General features: G+C 40.0%; 1 protein-coding gene and 1 non-coding gene across 3 annotated transcripts in view; both read left to right on the top strand.

The window, feature by feature from the left end:
• Positions 1-13076, top strand: part of MALT1 (MALT1 paracaspase) — a 75304-nt gene extending 62228 nt beyond the window's left edge. For both annotated transcript variants that reach the window (XM_038743879.1, XM_038743878.1), the window contains 7 exons: positions 2313-2490; positions 4298-4372; positions 4619-4746; positions 6471-6620; positions 9292-9449; positions 10083-10208; positions 12247-13076. In XM_038743879.1, coding sequence (XP_038599807.1) covers positions 2313-2490; positions 4298-4372; positions 4619-4746; positions 6471-6620; positions 9292-9449; positions 10083-10208; positions 12247-12681 — 1250 coding nt within the window. In that variant the 3' untranslated portion in view covers positions 12682-13076. The remainder of the gene's footprint in view (positions 1-2312; positions 2491-4297; positions 4373-4618; positions 4747-6470; positions 6621-9291; positions 9450-10082; positions 10209-12246) is intronic.
• Positions 5678-5815, top strand: LOC119926283. The gene has a single exon (XR_005450171.1). It is a non-coding gene; the product is annotated as a small nucleolar RNA SNORA7 (small nucleolar RNA).
• Positions 13077-17781: the final 4705 nt, after the last annotated feature.

Genomic DNA, 17781 nt, shown 5'->3' with positions numbered 1-17781 from the left:
GGGGTGGATAGAAGCACATCGTGTTGGACACAGTCCCTGTCCCACATGGGGCTCACACTCTTAATCCTCGTTTTACAGAAGAGGTATCTGAGGCACAGAGACGTGAATTGACTTACGCAAGGTAACACAGCAGACAAGCGGCAGAGCGGGCTTAGAATCCAGGTCCTTCTGACTCCTGGGCTCATACTGTATCCACTAGACCATACTGTTTGCCTTCAGCTGGAAAAGAAAATGTTAAATAATCATAGAAAACTTAAAACATGCCCCAAATGTGGAGAGTTGTGTGAATGATAGTTTTTTGTTAGTCTATTTCCAAACTCTAAAGATTGACCCACACCCCAGTTTAGAGAAGCATCATGGCCAAGTGGAAAGAGCACGAGCCTGAGAGGCAGAGGACCTGGGATCTAAACTCAGCTCCTCCAGTTATCTGCTGTGTGAACTTGAGCAAGTCACTTAACCCCTCTGTGCCTCAGTCACCTCATCTGTAAAATGGGGATTAAGAATGTGAGAGCCTTGTGGAACGGGGACTGTGTCCAACCTGATAAATTTGTATCTACCCCAGTGCTTAATACGGTGCCTGGCACATAGTAAGTGTATAACAAATGCCATCTTAAAAAAAAAATCAGCAATTCCAAGTCCTGCCATGGTAATCAGAGAAGCAGTGTGGCTCAGTGGAAAGAGCACGGGCTTTGGAGTCAGAGGTCATGGGTTCAAACCCCGGCTCCACCAATTGTCAGCTGTGTGACTGTGGGCAAGTCACTTAACTTCTCAGGGCCTCAGTGACCTCATCTGTAAAATGCGGATTAAGACTGTGAGCCCCCCGAGGGACAACCTGATCACCTTGCAACCTCCCCAGTGCTTAGAACAGTGCTTTGCACATAGTAAGCACTTAATAAATGCCATTATTATTATTATTATTATTATAATTCCCCATAACATGTCTAATTTAGTATAGCAAGAATAGACTACGTAAAGTCAGTGGAGATTATTTGGGCAAAGCCATATTTTCAAGGGCTTACTTCAATATTCTGCACATAGTAAACGTTCAGTAAATCCCATTGATTGATTGTAAGTGTCCGTTAGTCCGATGGCTTTGCTGCTTTGAAAGATGTGTTATAGGAGCTTAAAGCTCCAGGACCCACACACCCACCGCAGATTTCTAACAGGATTGGTGGATCTGGACTGGTTCCAAATTCAGAGCATCCGCACAGTGGGTCAAAGACCCCCTAGACCCCTCAAGGACCACCTGGGCCAACCTGAAACTCCATGGTGCCATTCGCTGGGGAGGACTTTTTAGCATTTCCCTCCTGCCTTTACTGTCTGATTTGGCAGCTGGACTATAATTCTGTAGCATGACAGAACCAGAGACTGTCATCTTTTAAATTTACATTTTCTTTGAAAGCCTCAAAACGCTTACATGTTACAAATGCAGAATGAAATCTGAGCCATAACCGTTATCGTTTTTAGTAAACAGCAGCTAAACCAAATATCTGTTAAAGAATCAAAATACAGTCATATCACTCCTGAAACTGATTCTCAAATTTAGCACCATACAGATTTTGCAATTCTTCTAATCCTTGATTGTGAAATAGTTTTGCTTCTCTGAAGTGAAGTATCCACAGCTTCGTCCAACTGCATTTTAGCAAGTCATTTTTAAGGAAGATCAATCAAAAAAAGTCACGCAAAATCTGTTTAATTGTGTAGTCTTTAAATTTTAACCTAGAAGATGGATGTTACAACTACATAAATTCAAGATTAAATTTTCATTTATAATCAAATTTTCCATAAACATCTAGAGGGGCTAAAGTTAATATTAGAGGGGCTGAAATTATCTATGTTTTAGCATTAAAAGGAAATACTTGCACAGTCAACTTTTCTCCTTTTTTAATGGTACCAGGCACTTTATTAAGAACTGGGGTAGATACAAACTAATGAAGTTGGACATGGTCCATGTCCCACATGGAGCTCACAGGCTTAATCCCCATTTTACAAATCAGGTAATTGAGGCAAGAGAAGGCAAGTGACTTGAACCCAGATCATACAGCAGACAAGTGTACAGTGCTCTGCACACAGTAAGCGCTCAATAAATACGACTGAATAATAATAATGGCATTTATGAAGTGACTGAATGAAGTGGCAGTGCCGGGATTAGAACCCCAAACTTTTTGACTCCCAAAACTGAGCTGTATTCACTAGGCCACGCTGCTTCTGTGATAATTGTGTGCACAGCAAGAGATCTGTACACGACAGATTGCTTAGTTCACTTCCTTTATAAATTTGGCTGTAATCACATGGAATTTTTTTTATTTCAGGTTTATTATATTATGCTGGACATGGCTATGAAAACTATGGGAATAGTTTTATGGTCCCTATTGATGCTCCAAATCCCTACAGGTCTGCAAATTGTCTCTGTGTGCAAAGTATACTTAAATTGATGCAAGAAAAGGAGACTGGACTAAATGTGTTCCTACTGGATATGTGTAGGAAAAGGTAAATTTTTCTGTTTTCGCAAAGATGGACTTGTCTTTTTCTCACAATTAAGTTCAACTTAATCAAAATGTTATTAGCATAAAATATAAATGTTACTCTTCTTTTAACAAACACCTATACAATAGCATTATGCCTAGGGGACAGAACTCTTCATGACTTAAATCTTTGGGGCCTCCCTGACTTAGACTCAACAGTTGGTAAAATTGTGGGCACCAGTGGTTGGAGTGACATGACTGACTTTTTAAGGAGTTGCTGTATCTGGAATTCATTCATTTATTCAGTGGTATTTATTGAGCACTTACTGTGTGCAGAACACTTTACTAAGCATTTGGGAAATTACAACACAACAATAAATAAAAAGTGGCATTCCCTGCCCACAACGAGTTTACAGTCTAGAGGGGATTGCCTGCTAGGCCGTGGTGACTGCATTTTCCATCTGCACAGGTCTGATATTAGGAAAGCCTGGGGTTCCTGCATCTCAAAGCACAGAATTCACAACCTTCTCCAAATCCCCAAAAGAACCTCAAAGCCATTCTGTTGGCAGGTTCAAGACTCGGGACACCCTGGGTAACTTCATTTTGAAGAATAGTGAATTCAACCTGAATAAGACTGATTCGTTCACTTTTGAGAATTTAGATGTTTGAGGTGTGAGCCCAACCCAACCCTGTTGGCTTGGATCCTGTAGACCCTGTAGGCGGACAATTATTCTATTTAGAGACAAAAACAGAGCACTTTAAGTGAGCTAAATGCATTGGAGAGAAAAATTTTGATTGTTTCTACTGATTTAACATCATCCATTACACAAACGTGTTTTCTAGGTTGTTGGACAAATGTGAAATTTCAAGAACTACTTCTTGGAATAGATTGGTTGAGGAAAAGGAGAATGTTTTGAGAACAAGATTAAGTATTATGATTATTTTTTAATGGTATTTGTTAAACACTTACTCTTTACCAGCCACTGTACTAAGTACTGGAGAAGACAAACTAACCTGGTTGGACACGGTCCATGTCCCACATGGAGAGCATAGTCTCCATGGAAGCAGCGTGACTCAGTGGAAAGAGCGCGGGCTTTGGAGTCAGAGGTCAGGGGTTCAAATCCTGGCTCCACCAATTATCAGCTATGTGACTTTGGGCAAGTCACTTAACTTCTCTGTGCCTCAGTTACCTCTTCTGTAAAATGGGGATTAAGACTGTGAGCCCCCCGTGGGACAACCTGATCACCTTGTAACCTCCACAGCACTTAGCACAGTGCTTGCCACATAGTTGGGGCTTAATAAATGCCATCATCATAATTATTATTATTATTATTATAGTTTTAATCCCCATTTTACAGATGCAGTAACTTGAGGTACAGAGAAGTTAAGTGATTTGCCCAAGGTTACACAGCAGCTGAGTGGTGGAGTCAGGATTAGAACCCAGATTCTAATCTGATTCTCAGATTCTAATCAGGATTAGAACCCATTTTAGGATGGGGATGAAAATTGTTGGTTTCAACTATCATTCACTGTTATTTTATTGTGTTAATTTTTATAAAGTTACAAGAAAGTTGACAAAGAACTGTGTAGTACACTACCATAAGGCTGATTCAGAGGCTAGTGTAACACCTTGATGGAAACCAAACAAATGTGAATAACCATTCCTTCCTAAACCAAATCTAATTTTGCCAATTTGTGGATCATGTATACCAGAACAGAATTATGCTGGAGGAAGAACATTCCCCAAATCTTCCACTATGTATATACAAATATGTAAAAAAAAACCATATATTTTTCTTAAATATCTTCTTTTTCTATCAATTTTACTTTAGAAATGACTATGACGATACCATTCCAATTTTAGACGCCCTGAAAGTCACTGCTAATATTGTGTTTGGCTATGCCACGTAAGTATGCTTTAAATTTGTACATAGTGCATCTGTGATGATTTTGGAGAACCAAAATGGATTTTATCCTTCAGCTCCTCTCCTTATATTCTCTGGCAACCTCTTCTTTAATTAGCGATTCTCTTAATTTCATTTTTTCAGTTGCGAGTCTGGAATTATACATATGATCCTAATTCTGATTAAAGCAATTATTGTTGAACATTTATTTATAACAAGCATTCAGTTCTTACCATTACTGTTTTGAAGGTGCCAAGGAGCAGAAGCTTTTGAAATCCAACACTCTGGTTTAGCAAATGGTATCTTCATGAAGTTCTTGAAGGATCGTTTATTAGAAGATAAGAAAATTACTGTACTACTTGATGGAGTTGCAGAAGGTAAAAGTAAAAAATCCCAAGTAAAGAATTGTGATTTCAAGTCTTAGTCTCTCTGAGATTATTCCCTTTACTATTAATCTCTCTAATATATTGCCATTAAGTGATAAATAATATGCAGGGTGACCAGATTTCCAAACTGAAAACAGTCAGTAGCATCTTTAGCTGAGTAGGGCACAGTCCTTACCAGCAATAGAAGAAAGTGGAGCAGCCGCAGTGCGCTTAACCTACGGCTGGAGGTCAGTATCTGAGAAGCAGCATGGCTTAGTGGAAAGAGCACAGGTTTGGGAGTCAGAGGACCTGAGTTCTAATCCTGGCTCTGCCACTTGTCTGCTGTGTGACCTTGGGCAAGTCACTTAACTTCTCTGTGCCTCAGTTACCTCATCTGTAAAATGGGGATTAAAAGTGTGAGCCCCACATAGGACAACCTGATTACCCTGTATCTACCCCAGCTCTTAATACAGTGCTTGGAACATAGTAGGCACTTCACAAATACCATAATCATTATTATTATTATTATCCTAAGTCAAGGGAAGGTCAGCCTTAAACATTGGAACATTTATATGCCCAAAGGACTTGTCTCAGAGAACCAGAAGAAGCCACCAAAGTGTTAGTTGGGTCAGGAAGTAGAGAATATCTCATTCTCCTAATGTTCCGCTTATGCACCTGATAAGAAAATATGAATGCAGTTTTTGAGCTCTGAGGGTGGACTCCAGTCAGTCAATCAACCAGTAGTATTTATTGAGCGCTCACTTGGCAGAGCACTGCACTAAGCCTGTGGGACACACTGTCACTGCCCTTAAGGAGTTTTGAATCCATCAAGGGTGACAAACACTAAAATTAATTAGAGGTAGGTGGAAGAAACAACATTTAAAGATATGTGCCTAAAGTAATATGACCATATATACTAATTAAAGGGTGTGACCTCCAGGGACCCCTCTCAGGGATGCATCTGGAGATTTTCCAGTACTCTACCAGTCTCAGCTATGGGAGGGAGAGTCAAGCAGAGGCATACCCATTCCATTCCTGGCTTGGCCAGTGGCTAGCAAGTGCAAGGCAATCTGCTACAAGTCAAAACCCACCCATGCTGGGCAGCAGCAGCATGGGAGAAAGTTGAGGGCAGAGACTCAAGTTTAGTGCGTGGAAGGAGGCATTGGTAAACCATGCCCATATTTTTATCAAGAAAACTCAATGGATACACTACCAGAACGATTGCTGATGGAGAGTGGGGTGTTCCGGGAGAGATGTGTCCATGGTATCGCTATGGGTTGGAAATGACGGCATAAGACAAGACATCCAGGGGCCTGTCTGAAAGGACAGGAAAGAAAGATGTCAAAATTCAGAAAGAGAATGAGAGAGAGATAGGCAATCCAGGAGAATCAATGAAAACACTCCACATAGCCACACACATTCACCTCTTGTACTGTCTGCTGCAAAAAATATTTGGGCAGGAGGATTTTGGTTATCTCTGATATTCTCATTTGCTGACAAATTGGTAAGGAAATATTCATGGAAATGAAACAAGGTGGTCTGAAAAGTCAACCTTACAACCGGAACCTAATTTTCAAAGGATTTTTACTGCTCGAGGAAAAAAAAATCAGAGAATAGCTAGCTGTTGTAATGTGCTTTCAGTATAGGACAACCTTAATGGGAACCACTGTAGCATAACGTTTTGAAATGGAACAAAAACAGCTGTGGGTGGTAAATTATTAGCATCTTTTCTTTAGATATGGGAAAATGTCATCTTACTAAAGGCAAGCAGGCATTGGAGATCCGGAGCAGTTTATCTGAAAAGAGAGCACTCACTGACCCTATACAACAAACTGTATATTCTGCGGAATCACTGGTACGGAATCTACAGTGGGCCAAAGCACATGGTAAAGTATATGTTATTCTTTACATGGTTGTCAATGAAAGATATAGCTTTAATATGAAATTACAGTGATTATCTGCTGAGTAGTGAACAAACTGCAGCAGACCCATTTATCCCAAGTAAAAGTTTAGGCTAGCTCATACTGTCGGGGAACACAAAGGTTAGTCTAGTTTATCTTCATCCTAGTTTTAGTGTTTTAATTGAAAGCACTTTGACCTAATAAGGATGAGACCAGAGTTGATTTCATTCTAGATTCTAATATGAAGAGTATCTCCTACTCACTGTGTTTCTGGGCATCCCTCTCTGTTCCACTGTTTACCACTGGATAATAAGCTTGCCTATGGTAGTGAACTCAGGGATCATCTGGTCCTTTTGATTATCAATCAATTGTATTTACTGAGTGTTTACTGTATACAGAGCACTGTACTAAGCACTTGGGAGAGGACAGTATAACGATATCTCCCTTCCCCATCATTTACCCACCTTTTGGACATTTCACTGCTTGGTTTCACTTCCACAAGTGAATGGGCAGGGATAAGGAGACGATGGAACTCAATCCAGTCAGTTTTGCTGCTTGTTAACAGTCTGACAGAAACTTGAGGCTCCAGGATGAAATAGTTCCTTAAAGAGGCTGAACATCACCTCTAGACATTGAGGGTGCTACAGGCTGCTTTCACTAAGACCTGATGTTTTTAAGGCATATTCAAAATTTAAAGTCCTTCGGAAGTCAGCCAATTCTGTGGGCAGAATAGTGTACTAACTGCTGGAGAAAATACAACAGAATTAGTAATAATAATAATAATGATGGTATTTGTTAAGCACTTACTATGTGCCAAGCACTGTTCTAAGCACCAGGGTAGATTCAAGGTAATCAGGTTGTCCCACGTGGGCTCACAGTCTTAATCCCCATTTTACGGATGATGTAACTGGGGCACAGAGAAGTTAAGTGACTTGCCCAAAGTCACACAGCTGTTAAGTGGCGGAACTGGGATTAGAACCCACAACCTCTGACTCCCAAACCCGTGCTCTTTCCACTAAGCCATATATTTGTTCAGTGCTTACTACATGCCAAGCACCATTCTAAGTGCTGGGTAGATACAAGCTAATCAAGTTGTCCCACATGGTGGTCACAGTCTTAATCCCCATTTTACAGATAAGGTAACTGAGGCACAGAGAAGTGAAATGACTTGCCCAGGTTCACTAGCAGACAAATGGTGGAGCCGGGATTAGAACCCACGTCCATTGACTCCTATGCCCGTGCTCTTTCCATTAGGCCATGATCCATTCCCTCAAGCAGTTTATAGTCTCGTGGGGTAGGCAGCAGTAAATAAGTTATATAGAAAGAAAAAAGGGGGACTGTACATGGGTCAGTGTTTACGTAATAGAGTATGTAAATATACGTACTTAAGTAGTACAGGGGATAGGGATAACTCATGGTTAGTTGGTGCAGAAATGTTGAAGTGGCAGTTGGGATAGAAATTCATCAGGGAAGGCCTCCTGGAGGAGGTGTGATTTTTGGAAGGGCTTTGAAAGTGGGTAGAGCTATGATCTGTCAGATTTGAAGGCTGGGGGTTTCAGCCAGGGAGGAGGATATGAGCAAGAGGTCATAGCAGGAGAGGAGAGAATGAGGCATGGTGAGCTTGAGCGGAAGGAAGAATGTGAATTGGTTTGGTTAGCTCATGTTATTAGGGAACATAACTTTTAGTCTAGTTAATCTTCCTCCCCCTTTTATTGCTTTTAGTTAAAAGCACTTTGCCCTAGTCAGTGAAGGAAGTGTATAGATAGGATTGATCAATCGTAATGAGCGCTTACTCTTTGCAAAGCGCTGTACTAAGCACTTGGGAGTTGACCGAGTACCTTAAACTCAATATTGAGGAGTTACTATTTGATGCAGAGAGAAATGGGGAACCATTTGAAATTGTAGAAGAGTGGGGAGACCTGCTGCAGAATCGGGTTTGAGAAAATTGATATGGACAGCAGATTCCAGGATAGACTGGAGAAGGGGAGAGACCCGGAGGAGGGAGATCAGTGAGGAGGCTGATGCAGGAGTTTTGCCAGGATATAAAAAGTGCCAGAACCAGTGTGGCAGTTGTTTGGATGGAGAGAAAGGGATTGAGATGATCAGGAAGGATGATAGGGTGGATGTTGGGATGGGTGAAAGTTGAAGAGGTAAAGGGAAGTCCTTGCAGAGTTCCTTCAAATGATGAGTTGTTTTGTTTTCATTTGTTTGTCAATAAAGTAGGTGGCAAAGCCAGTAGGGATTGGCGTGTTTGGAGCAGTGACGAGAGATGAGCCTAGGGATGTGCTGGCTCAGGGGGTGTGAGAGAAGTTAGAGTGAAGTCCTGACATGTCAAGGACTGCAACTTCCTGTCCCCTGTCCTGTTGGACTGCCGCTTCTCAATATTCTGCAGCTGAGATGGCAAGCACCACGAGGCTTTTGGAGTCCTCAGGCCACTTACTTGGGAGAAAAGGGCCAAGGTTGTCTGGGAATAGTTTTATGTATATATACAAATTGGTTAGAAACAACTGGGAATTCTCACAGGTAATTAACTGTCTTCACTTAAAGATAATCAAAATATGATACCCAGTTAAGTGGGTTTTTGTTTCCTTCCGATAAAGGCATTTTTGAAGCCTCTTTAAAATTTCAAAATGAATATTTCAATTTTTTTTTTCAGAACTTCCAGAAAGCATGTACCTTGAATTTAAATGTGGTGTTCAGATTCAGCTAGGATTTGCTGCTGAGTTTTCCAATGTCATGATAATCTACACAAGGATAATACATAAACCAGCTGAAATAATGATGTGTGAAGCCTACGTTACAGATTTACCACTCGTAAGTGTACCTTCTTTTTTCTTCTCATAGTATCTCAGTGGTTTATCCTCATTTACTGAAGGGTACAGCTTTCAAGGCAAAGTTAGATGAACATATGATAAATGCACAACAAACTTGCAATTTACAGAGTATTTTCATGAATTAAAATAGTGGTCAGCACTTAAATTCTGTTTTTCAGACTTTTGAAAGATGCTATCTCACACTGATTTAAAATGAGCTATTTATTTCACATATTATATTGAAATATTTAACAAGCTAAATAGCAATGTAAATTTTAATTCTTGAAGTGTAAAGTTAAATGGCTGCCTATTTGCATGCAATTTTCTGGTAAGGTGCCATCAAAACAGTCGGCCTCAATAAATTGTAAATGAAAATGATAAATAATTGGCACATTCTCCCTACTTTGACTCCAAGTTAGTGAAATTGAATCTTATGATTAGAAAAAGCTGTAGGCCTTTTTAATAGTTTTTTCTTCTCATAATCTTCTGGTTTACTCTCATCTCCAGATTAATTGATTACTTATATTTATAAGTACTTTTTTTATAATTGAGATGTAAGATTTCATACTGCCTCATATATTGGTGATTTTCACTGATTTTTTTTTCTTTTTTGGGTGGCTGTAATTCCTTTCAGGATTTGGATGTTGATCCAAAACATGCAAATAAAGGGACTCCTGAAGAAACTGGCAGCTATTTAGTATCCAAGGAACTTCCCAAGCATTGCCTCTACACCAGACTCAGTTCACTGCAAAAGTTAAAGGTTATTATTTTTGTTTAATTTGTGTACTGTAAAGGAAAAAATGTTTCCATAAAATTTAAACTTCATTTTGATACCTGTGCCCTGGATAAAATCCATAGACGAGTTCCTTCATTAGAATTTGGACTTGGGAAGAATATTTATTTAAATAATGGAAAGACTATATGATATCCTTTCCTTTCCAACTCGTCTCTGTTCCCAAATATCTTAACATTTTTCTCTCCATTTTACAGGTGGGAAGAATTAAGACACAGGTTACTTTATATTTGTGTCTATTCATTACGGCACTGGTTAAGTGCTTACTAGGTGTCAAACACTATTCTAAGAGCTGGGGTAGACATAAGTTAATCAGGATGGACACAGTCCATGGGGCTCACAGTCTAAATACAAAGGAATAGGATTTAATCCCCATTTTCCAGATAAGTTAATTGAGGCACAGAGAAGTTTAATAACTTGCCCGACGTTGCCTAGCAGACATGTGGCAGAGCCAGGATTAAAATCCAGGTCCTCTGACTCCCAAGCCTGTGCTCTTTCTACTAGGCTGTGCTACTTCCAGGTAATTTGCTGAAGATCATACAACAAGGTCATTGTCAATCAAGACTAAAATTTACGTTCCTGCCAACTATACAAATAGGAGAGTAGGGCACACAACCTCCTTTATCTGATTGAGAGGTTTGCTTCCATTCCTGCATCACGCTGAGGGATGCTTGCTGTATGGCCTCCTGAGGGATGCACGTATCTTTTCATCCCTAGTCCTGCTCAAGGCAGGTGGCAGACACTCTGCTGCTCGTGCAGAGCAACCGGGGAAGTCCCCTTCATCCCATGGCCCGTGCATCTTTCTATCCTGTCCGAGTCAGCAAGCTGGAATCAGGGTGCTCGAGTCCGGGGTCAAACTGAGTATAGATTATCGGAGTTAATAAAGCTGTTCCTGTTTTGCCCCAGTCCTGGTCTCTGTTTGAAGGAGCTGAGTCTAAAAATATAAATAATAATAATAATAATGGCATTTGTTAAGCGCTTACTATGCGCAAAGCACTGTTTTAAGTGCTGGGGGGGATGCAAGGTGACCAGGTTGTCCCATGTGGGGCTCACAGTCTTAATCCCCATTTTACAGATGAGGTAACTGAGGTGCAGAGAAGTTGTGACTTGCCCAAGGTCACACAGCAGAACGTGGAGGAGCTGGGATTCGAACCCATGACCTCTGACTCCAAAGCCCGTGCTCTTTCCACTGAGCCACAATGCTTCTCTGAAAGGAGCCTGACAGATTTCAGGTTGCATTAAAAAGGTCCCCCAAACCACTGACTTCTGAATTCAAACTTGACTGGGAGAAGGTAGGGTGAGATGATTCCTGAATAATGTTGATCACTGAGATGAGTGGTAGAGGACTATGAATGGCCTTTCCTAGGATATAGGGTGTGTAAATTCTTAAATTTAAAAATTTAAGATTTAAGATTTAATTTAAGATTTAAAAATTTAAAGATTTAAAAAAATAAAAATTTTAAAAATTTTTAAAAATTTAAAAAGATTTAAAAATTTAAGATTTTTTAAAAAATTTAAAAATTCTTGCCCCTTGTATTTTCTTAGCTTAAGTGTTTGCTTTCATCTCATAACTGTTCAAGATTTATTGAGCAAGCACCTTCCTGCATTAACAGAGGTGTCTGCATTCCCTGTTGATGTGTTTCTACAGCAGTTCCACTTCAGGTTCTTACAGTAGGTGTTGGAGAGTGAAAGGAAGGGATCATTATCAGCTCTTACCTTTTAATTTAGGAAGATGAAAGGTATGTATTGACAGGCAAAGGTCTTAGGGAGGGAGCAAAGAAGCTGCCTGGGAAAGGTGTTGAGACTGTGATTAAGATGATTAAGACTGTGAGCCCCATATGGGATAGCGACTGTGTACAACCTGATTATCTTGTATCTACCACAGTGCTTAGAACAGTGCTTGGCACATAGTAAATGCTTAACAAATAGCATAATTATTTTTATCATAATTATTATGATGAGGAACGAAATGCTTTAAATAACTGGTATTCCTTTTCACTTCCAGGAGCACCTAATCTTCACAGTTCATTTGTCCTATAATTATCAAGGAATGGAAGATACTGTGGATGAAAGGCAAGAAGTGAACGTTGGAAAACCCCTCATTGCTAAATTAGACATTTACCGGGGATTTGGAAGGAAGAGTTGCTTTCAGACCTCTCTCATGTCCAGTCCTTCTAACCTCGCACCAATTTCAGGGGCAGCTGAACATTATCATTCTTTTCCAAATTCATTCCCTGGCGCTTTTGACCCCCATCCAGGGAACTCAGGGTGTGACTTGCCATCGATCAGCTGTCATTGCAGCAGGACTTCAGATATGGTGTTTTCAAGTCAGAGTACACAGGATTATTCATCTCAGTTCTGCAAAAGTAATATACCTGTAGAGACGACTGATGAGCTACCATTCACTTTCTCTGATAAACTCAAATTTTCTGAAAAGTAACTACTGTCATTTTGCTCAGGAGCATAACTTCCTAATACCAGATTCCCATCTTCATTACTGTAAATTTTCATGTTTTGAGGAAAAGGGAATATGAAAAAGGAAAGCAGTGAAAAGAATCCAGGACAATTTGTTGAAAAATGTTTTGATCAGTTGTTCACTTTGAGATGTAGATGTTGTATAGTTTGTCCCCAATTTACTTTTCTTTCAATTTTATTCATTTGATTGTTTATCATAATGTTAAAGTATGATGTTTTATAGGAACTTTAATTCAGAATGAAGTCAGAGAGGATAGGATGAAAGAGAGATTACCCTAAGCTAGTCACATTTTATAGGCATTTTTCAATGTTCAACGTCCATCATGCAAATTCAAAATAAATGGATTTATTTTATATTCATATCCATAAAAATATGTTTTATGTAAACTGGTTTTTTCTATCTAAGAAATTTTTTCCCCCATTTGCTAGTTTTGCATACAAGTCCTGTTCATAAAATGGTCTTTTTGCCATTAAAAAGGGTATGAATTCGCACTTCAAAATTTGGGAAGGAATGTGAATTGGGTCACCATACTAGCAGTTTATCCATTTATTTTTTCAAATACCTTTTTCCAGCTGATTTAGGTTTGTTCTTATCTTCAATAGCTTTTAAAGGATAGGTGGTTGAATTATCCCTCCAAATATCACATTTCCTTATCAAGCCCAAGTCTCAAGGCATTGCCTGTGTGCCTTGCTAGTGATTTTTGAAAGTGTCTTGGCATCTCACCTGAAAAGTACCCAAAATGGAGATTCTAGTGCTACCAAAAAGTAGGGGGACGAGAAGGTGAGCTAGCTAAAGCTGTACTTACTATGTGGTAAAATAGAGGAATCTCAGTCATTTTCTCATAGCAGGGTTTTATCAGTTATTTCCATATGTTTTATAAACTGTGATGTACTGTTCCATCTTGGCCATAAACCTCAAAGATAAAATTAATTCTTTAACCCTTTAAAGATTCAGGAAAAGGCAGAAAGCCCTCTTCTCTCCTCAGTGGGAGTCTTCACTAAAGTTTATTTTATAAAACTTTGATTCTTTATGACATTTATGTCTTAGGATAATTTAGGCCAAACAATACTAGAACAATGAATAGATTTGAGTAGTTAATTTGTAGAAACTTAAAAAGTTGCTCTCATGATAAAAGAACAAAAACAACTCCCTTCCCTTTGTCCCATTCCTCTGCATACTAACCAAATTGAAGACAAATACTTGAAAATTGCTTTTAAAGACAAGTAAGGTTATATAATGTAGTATGTAGAGTTGTACAGTTTTGTTGGTATAAGAAATGTATTGAAGCAAAAGTTTAATTTAATGAGGAGGCTTTACGGTAGTCTAAACTCTGAGTCCTTATACTACCGTTTTGGTAAAGTATCAAAGTAGGTATCTTTCTCAGGGCATTAATGTACAGTAAGTTGCATTCCATTTTTCTGATTACATGTGAATGAGTTCTATTTGATAAGTGAAATATTGGCATTATCCAAATTATCAAAGGTCTCAGCAATCTACAGGTGTAAGTTTCATCTGGGCCTAAAATACGGGCCCTTTCATATTGTTCACTGCTCCAAATATGTGGTATACTTATTTTTCACATTTTTAGAATTTTTAGAATTTCATAATAAAGAAAAAAAGACCTACAGCATTAAAACTTGTGTTAAAAATTAGTTTCTATTTACGAATATAATTTTAGAGCACCTAGAGAAATTTGGGTTGGAAATTTAGTTGTTATTGTCAAACAATATTGTTTCAGCACAGTCCTACATTTTTTTTCCTGTCGAGAGGTTCTCTACATTCAAGGGACAAGCCCCAAATCTAGAGAATTTAATTGTAAGCTTCTTGTGGGAAGGGAGCATGTCTACCAACTCTGTATTGCACTCTCCCAAGCACTGTGCTCTGCACAGAAGAGCTCAGTAAGTACCATTGATTGATGGATTATAGTAGAACAAACAAACTTTTCTAAAAGTTAAAAACCAAGAAATGTTTTTCATGCAAAAGGAAGAGGAATTTTATGGTAATTTGTTAATAATAATGATAAAAATAGTAATAGTGGTGTTTAAGCACTTAATATGTGCCAGGTATTGTACTAAGTGCTGGGATGGATACAAGCTATGGGCCAGGCCCTGTGCTAAGCGCTGGGGTGGATGCAAACTATGTGCCGGATACTGTCCTAAGCGCTGGGGTAGATAAAAAAAATACTCAGGTTGGGCACAGTCCCTGTCCCACATGGGGCTCATAATCTAAATCAGAGAGAGGAGGATTTAATCCCCAATTTACAGATGAGGTAACTGAGGAACAGAGAAGTTGAATGACTTGCCCAAGGTCACACAACAGACAAAGTGGTGGAGCCAGGTGAGAAGCCAGGTCCTCTGACCCCCAGGCGTGTGCTCTTTCCTCATGCTAATTTCCTCATTGGAATCATTTGCCTCTGGATAAACAAAAGCCTGAGCAAACCCTTATAGTGTTCCTTATATAGTACTTGGATTAAAATCTTGCACATTTTGTGAGTGTAATGGGCAGTCATGAAAGGAAGTAGTGGGGACACTGGCGAAAGGACAGGTAGGGCTTAGAAGAAGGAAGAAAAGGAAGTGAAAAGTCCAGCTTAATTATCTCGTATCTTTCCCAGAGCTTAGTACAGTGATTGGCACATAGTAAGTGCTTAATAATGGCCACAGTTATTATTGTTAAGTTGAAGTGTGTCAGAGGGGAGGCAGAGCCAACCTGGAGGTGAGAAAGATACTTCCAAATGCGGCTTGAGTATTCCCTGTAGCCTCCACCACCCCGGAGAAGCAGTGTGACTTAGTGAATAGAGCACAGACCTTGGAGTCAGAAGGACCTGGGTTCTAATCCCATCTGCACCACTTGTCTGCTGTGTGACCTTGGGTAAGTCGCTTCACTTCCCGGTGCCTCAGTTACCTCATCTGTAAAATGGGGATTGAAACTATGAGCCGAGGGACAAGGCTATGTGAGACAGGGACCATGTCCAACCTGATTAACTTCTATCTGACCCAGCGCTTAGTGCAGTGCCTGGTGCATAGTAAGAGTTTAACAGAAACCACTTTTAAAAAAGTAATTGAGCCCCAAAGCGGGAGCATTTGTGGGCTTTCACCAGGCTCAGCCGCCATCCTTTTGATAAATGGAAGTGAGGCTGTACAGTATCAGCCCCATTGATGGCAGAGAGGTGATGTGACGTTCAAGTGCTTACTATGAGCCATGTACTGTGCTAAGCACTGGGCTAGATGCAAGTTAAGGTCGGACACAATCCCTGTCCCACCTGGGGCTCGGAGTAGAGAAAGTGTAGACCTTTAATCCTACTCCTACTCAGAGAAGCAGCATGGCCTAGTGGAGGAGCACAGGCTTGGGAGTCAGAGGACCTGGGTTCTAATCCAGGCTTTGCCACTTGTCTGCTTTGTAACCTTGGGCAAGTCACTTAACTGTTCTGCAATTCAATCACGTCATCTGTGAAATGGAGATTAGGAAACAGTCTAGAGAAGGAGACAGACATTAATATAAATGAATTGCAGATATGCACATAAATCATGGTCATGGGTTTGAATCCCATTTCCACCATTTGTCAGCTGTGACACCTTGGGCAAGCTATTTAACTTCTCTGTGCCTCAGTTACCTCATCTTTAAAATGGGGATTAAGACTGTGAGCCCCACGTGGGACAACCTGATCACCTTGTATCACCCTAGTGCTTAACACCTAAGCACTTAACAAATACCATCCTTATTATTATTATTATAAGTGCTGTGGGGCTCGGAGAGGGTGGTGAATAAAGGGAGCAAATCTGGGTGATGCAGAAGGTAGTGAGGGAAAAGGAAAGGAGTGTTTAGAGAAATCACAAATCTGGTAGGCCAAACAGCCTTCCCCACCTTCAGAGCCCTCCTAAAAATCTCACCTCCTCCAACAAACCTTCCCACAACTAATTATCAGCACCCAGAATCTAGAGATGGGACACATTTAGCCATAGACGTCCTGGAGGCAGGAAGAAATACAAGATTGCAGAGGGGAGAGAGCAGGAATAGGGAGCTGCTTTTTGTACTTTATACTTATTTATGCCCACCCTCAGCACTTGTGTATTTAAGTATATTCAACTGAACTTTTGATTTTGTTTCTTCCAATTTGCTCCATTTGATGATTTCTGTCTACCTCACCAGTTTGGGTGTGAGCTTCTTGTGGGCAGGGAATGTGTCTTGTGCTTTTGTGGTACTTCCCAAGCGTGTAGTATATTAACAGAAGTAATAGTATTTGAAGTAAGTGCTTTCTGCGAGCGGAGCACTGTGCAAGCACAGAGTACAGTTCATTGAATTCTGCAAGTGTTCAACATTTCTATTACTACTGTTATTTAACTAAAGCTCAACTTTTAATTTTCCATGATGAATGCAGGAAGTGTTCTTCACAGGATCCGCACAGGACGCCTGCAAGCTGTACAGTATGATACTAAAGAAAGAGGCTAGGCTCTCCATTATCTTTTTTTTTTCAGTGGTTAAAACATGGGAAATATCTATGACTTTTGCAGGCTATTTTCTTTAGAAAACTTAAGAGCTTGAGGAACAACAAGTGTATTCTCTAAATACTGCATACTTGAATCATGAAAAGATAACCTGAGCCCAGGTTAATAATGATGGCATTTATTAAGCACTTACTATGTGCAAAGCACTGTTCTAAGCGCTGGGGAGGTTACAAGGTGATCAGGTTGTCCCACGGGAGGCTCACAGTCTTCATCCCCATTTTCTATATGAAGGAACTGAGGCACAGAGAAGTGAAGTAACTTGCCCAAAGTCACACAGCTGACAATTGGCAGAGCGGGGATTTGAACCCATGACCTTTGACTCCAAAGCCCGTGCTCTTTCCACTGAGCCCCACTGTTCATCTGTCAGGCATTGAGTGGCTTATATAAGAAACAAGGTGATAGACTAGGTCTAATTCCTAATGGTTAAGTACCCAAATTACCACAGCAGCACCACAACTGGCATTAATTTACACCTTTAGGGAAAGTCTCCCTGAAAGGTAAACTCAAAGGCATACAGAGCCTCTAGATGAAATATGACACACTTTAAAAAAGTACTAAGAAA

The sequence above is a fragment of the Tachyglossus aculeatus genome, chromosome 3 (assembly GCF_015852505.1).
Source record: "Tachyglossus aculeatus isolate mTacAcu1 chromosome 3, mTacAcu1.pri, whole genome shotgun sequence".
NCBI lineage: Eukaryota > Metazoa > Chordata > Mammalia > Monotremata > Tachyglossidae > Tachyglossus > Tachyglossus aculeatus.
The sequence above is the reverse complement of the archived record's forward strand: the minus strand, read 5'-3'. Positions and strand labels throughout refer to the sequence as shown.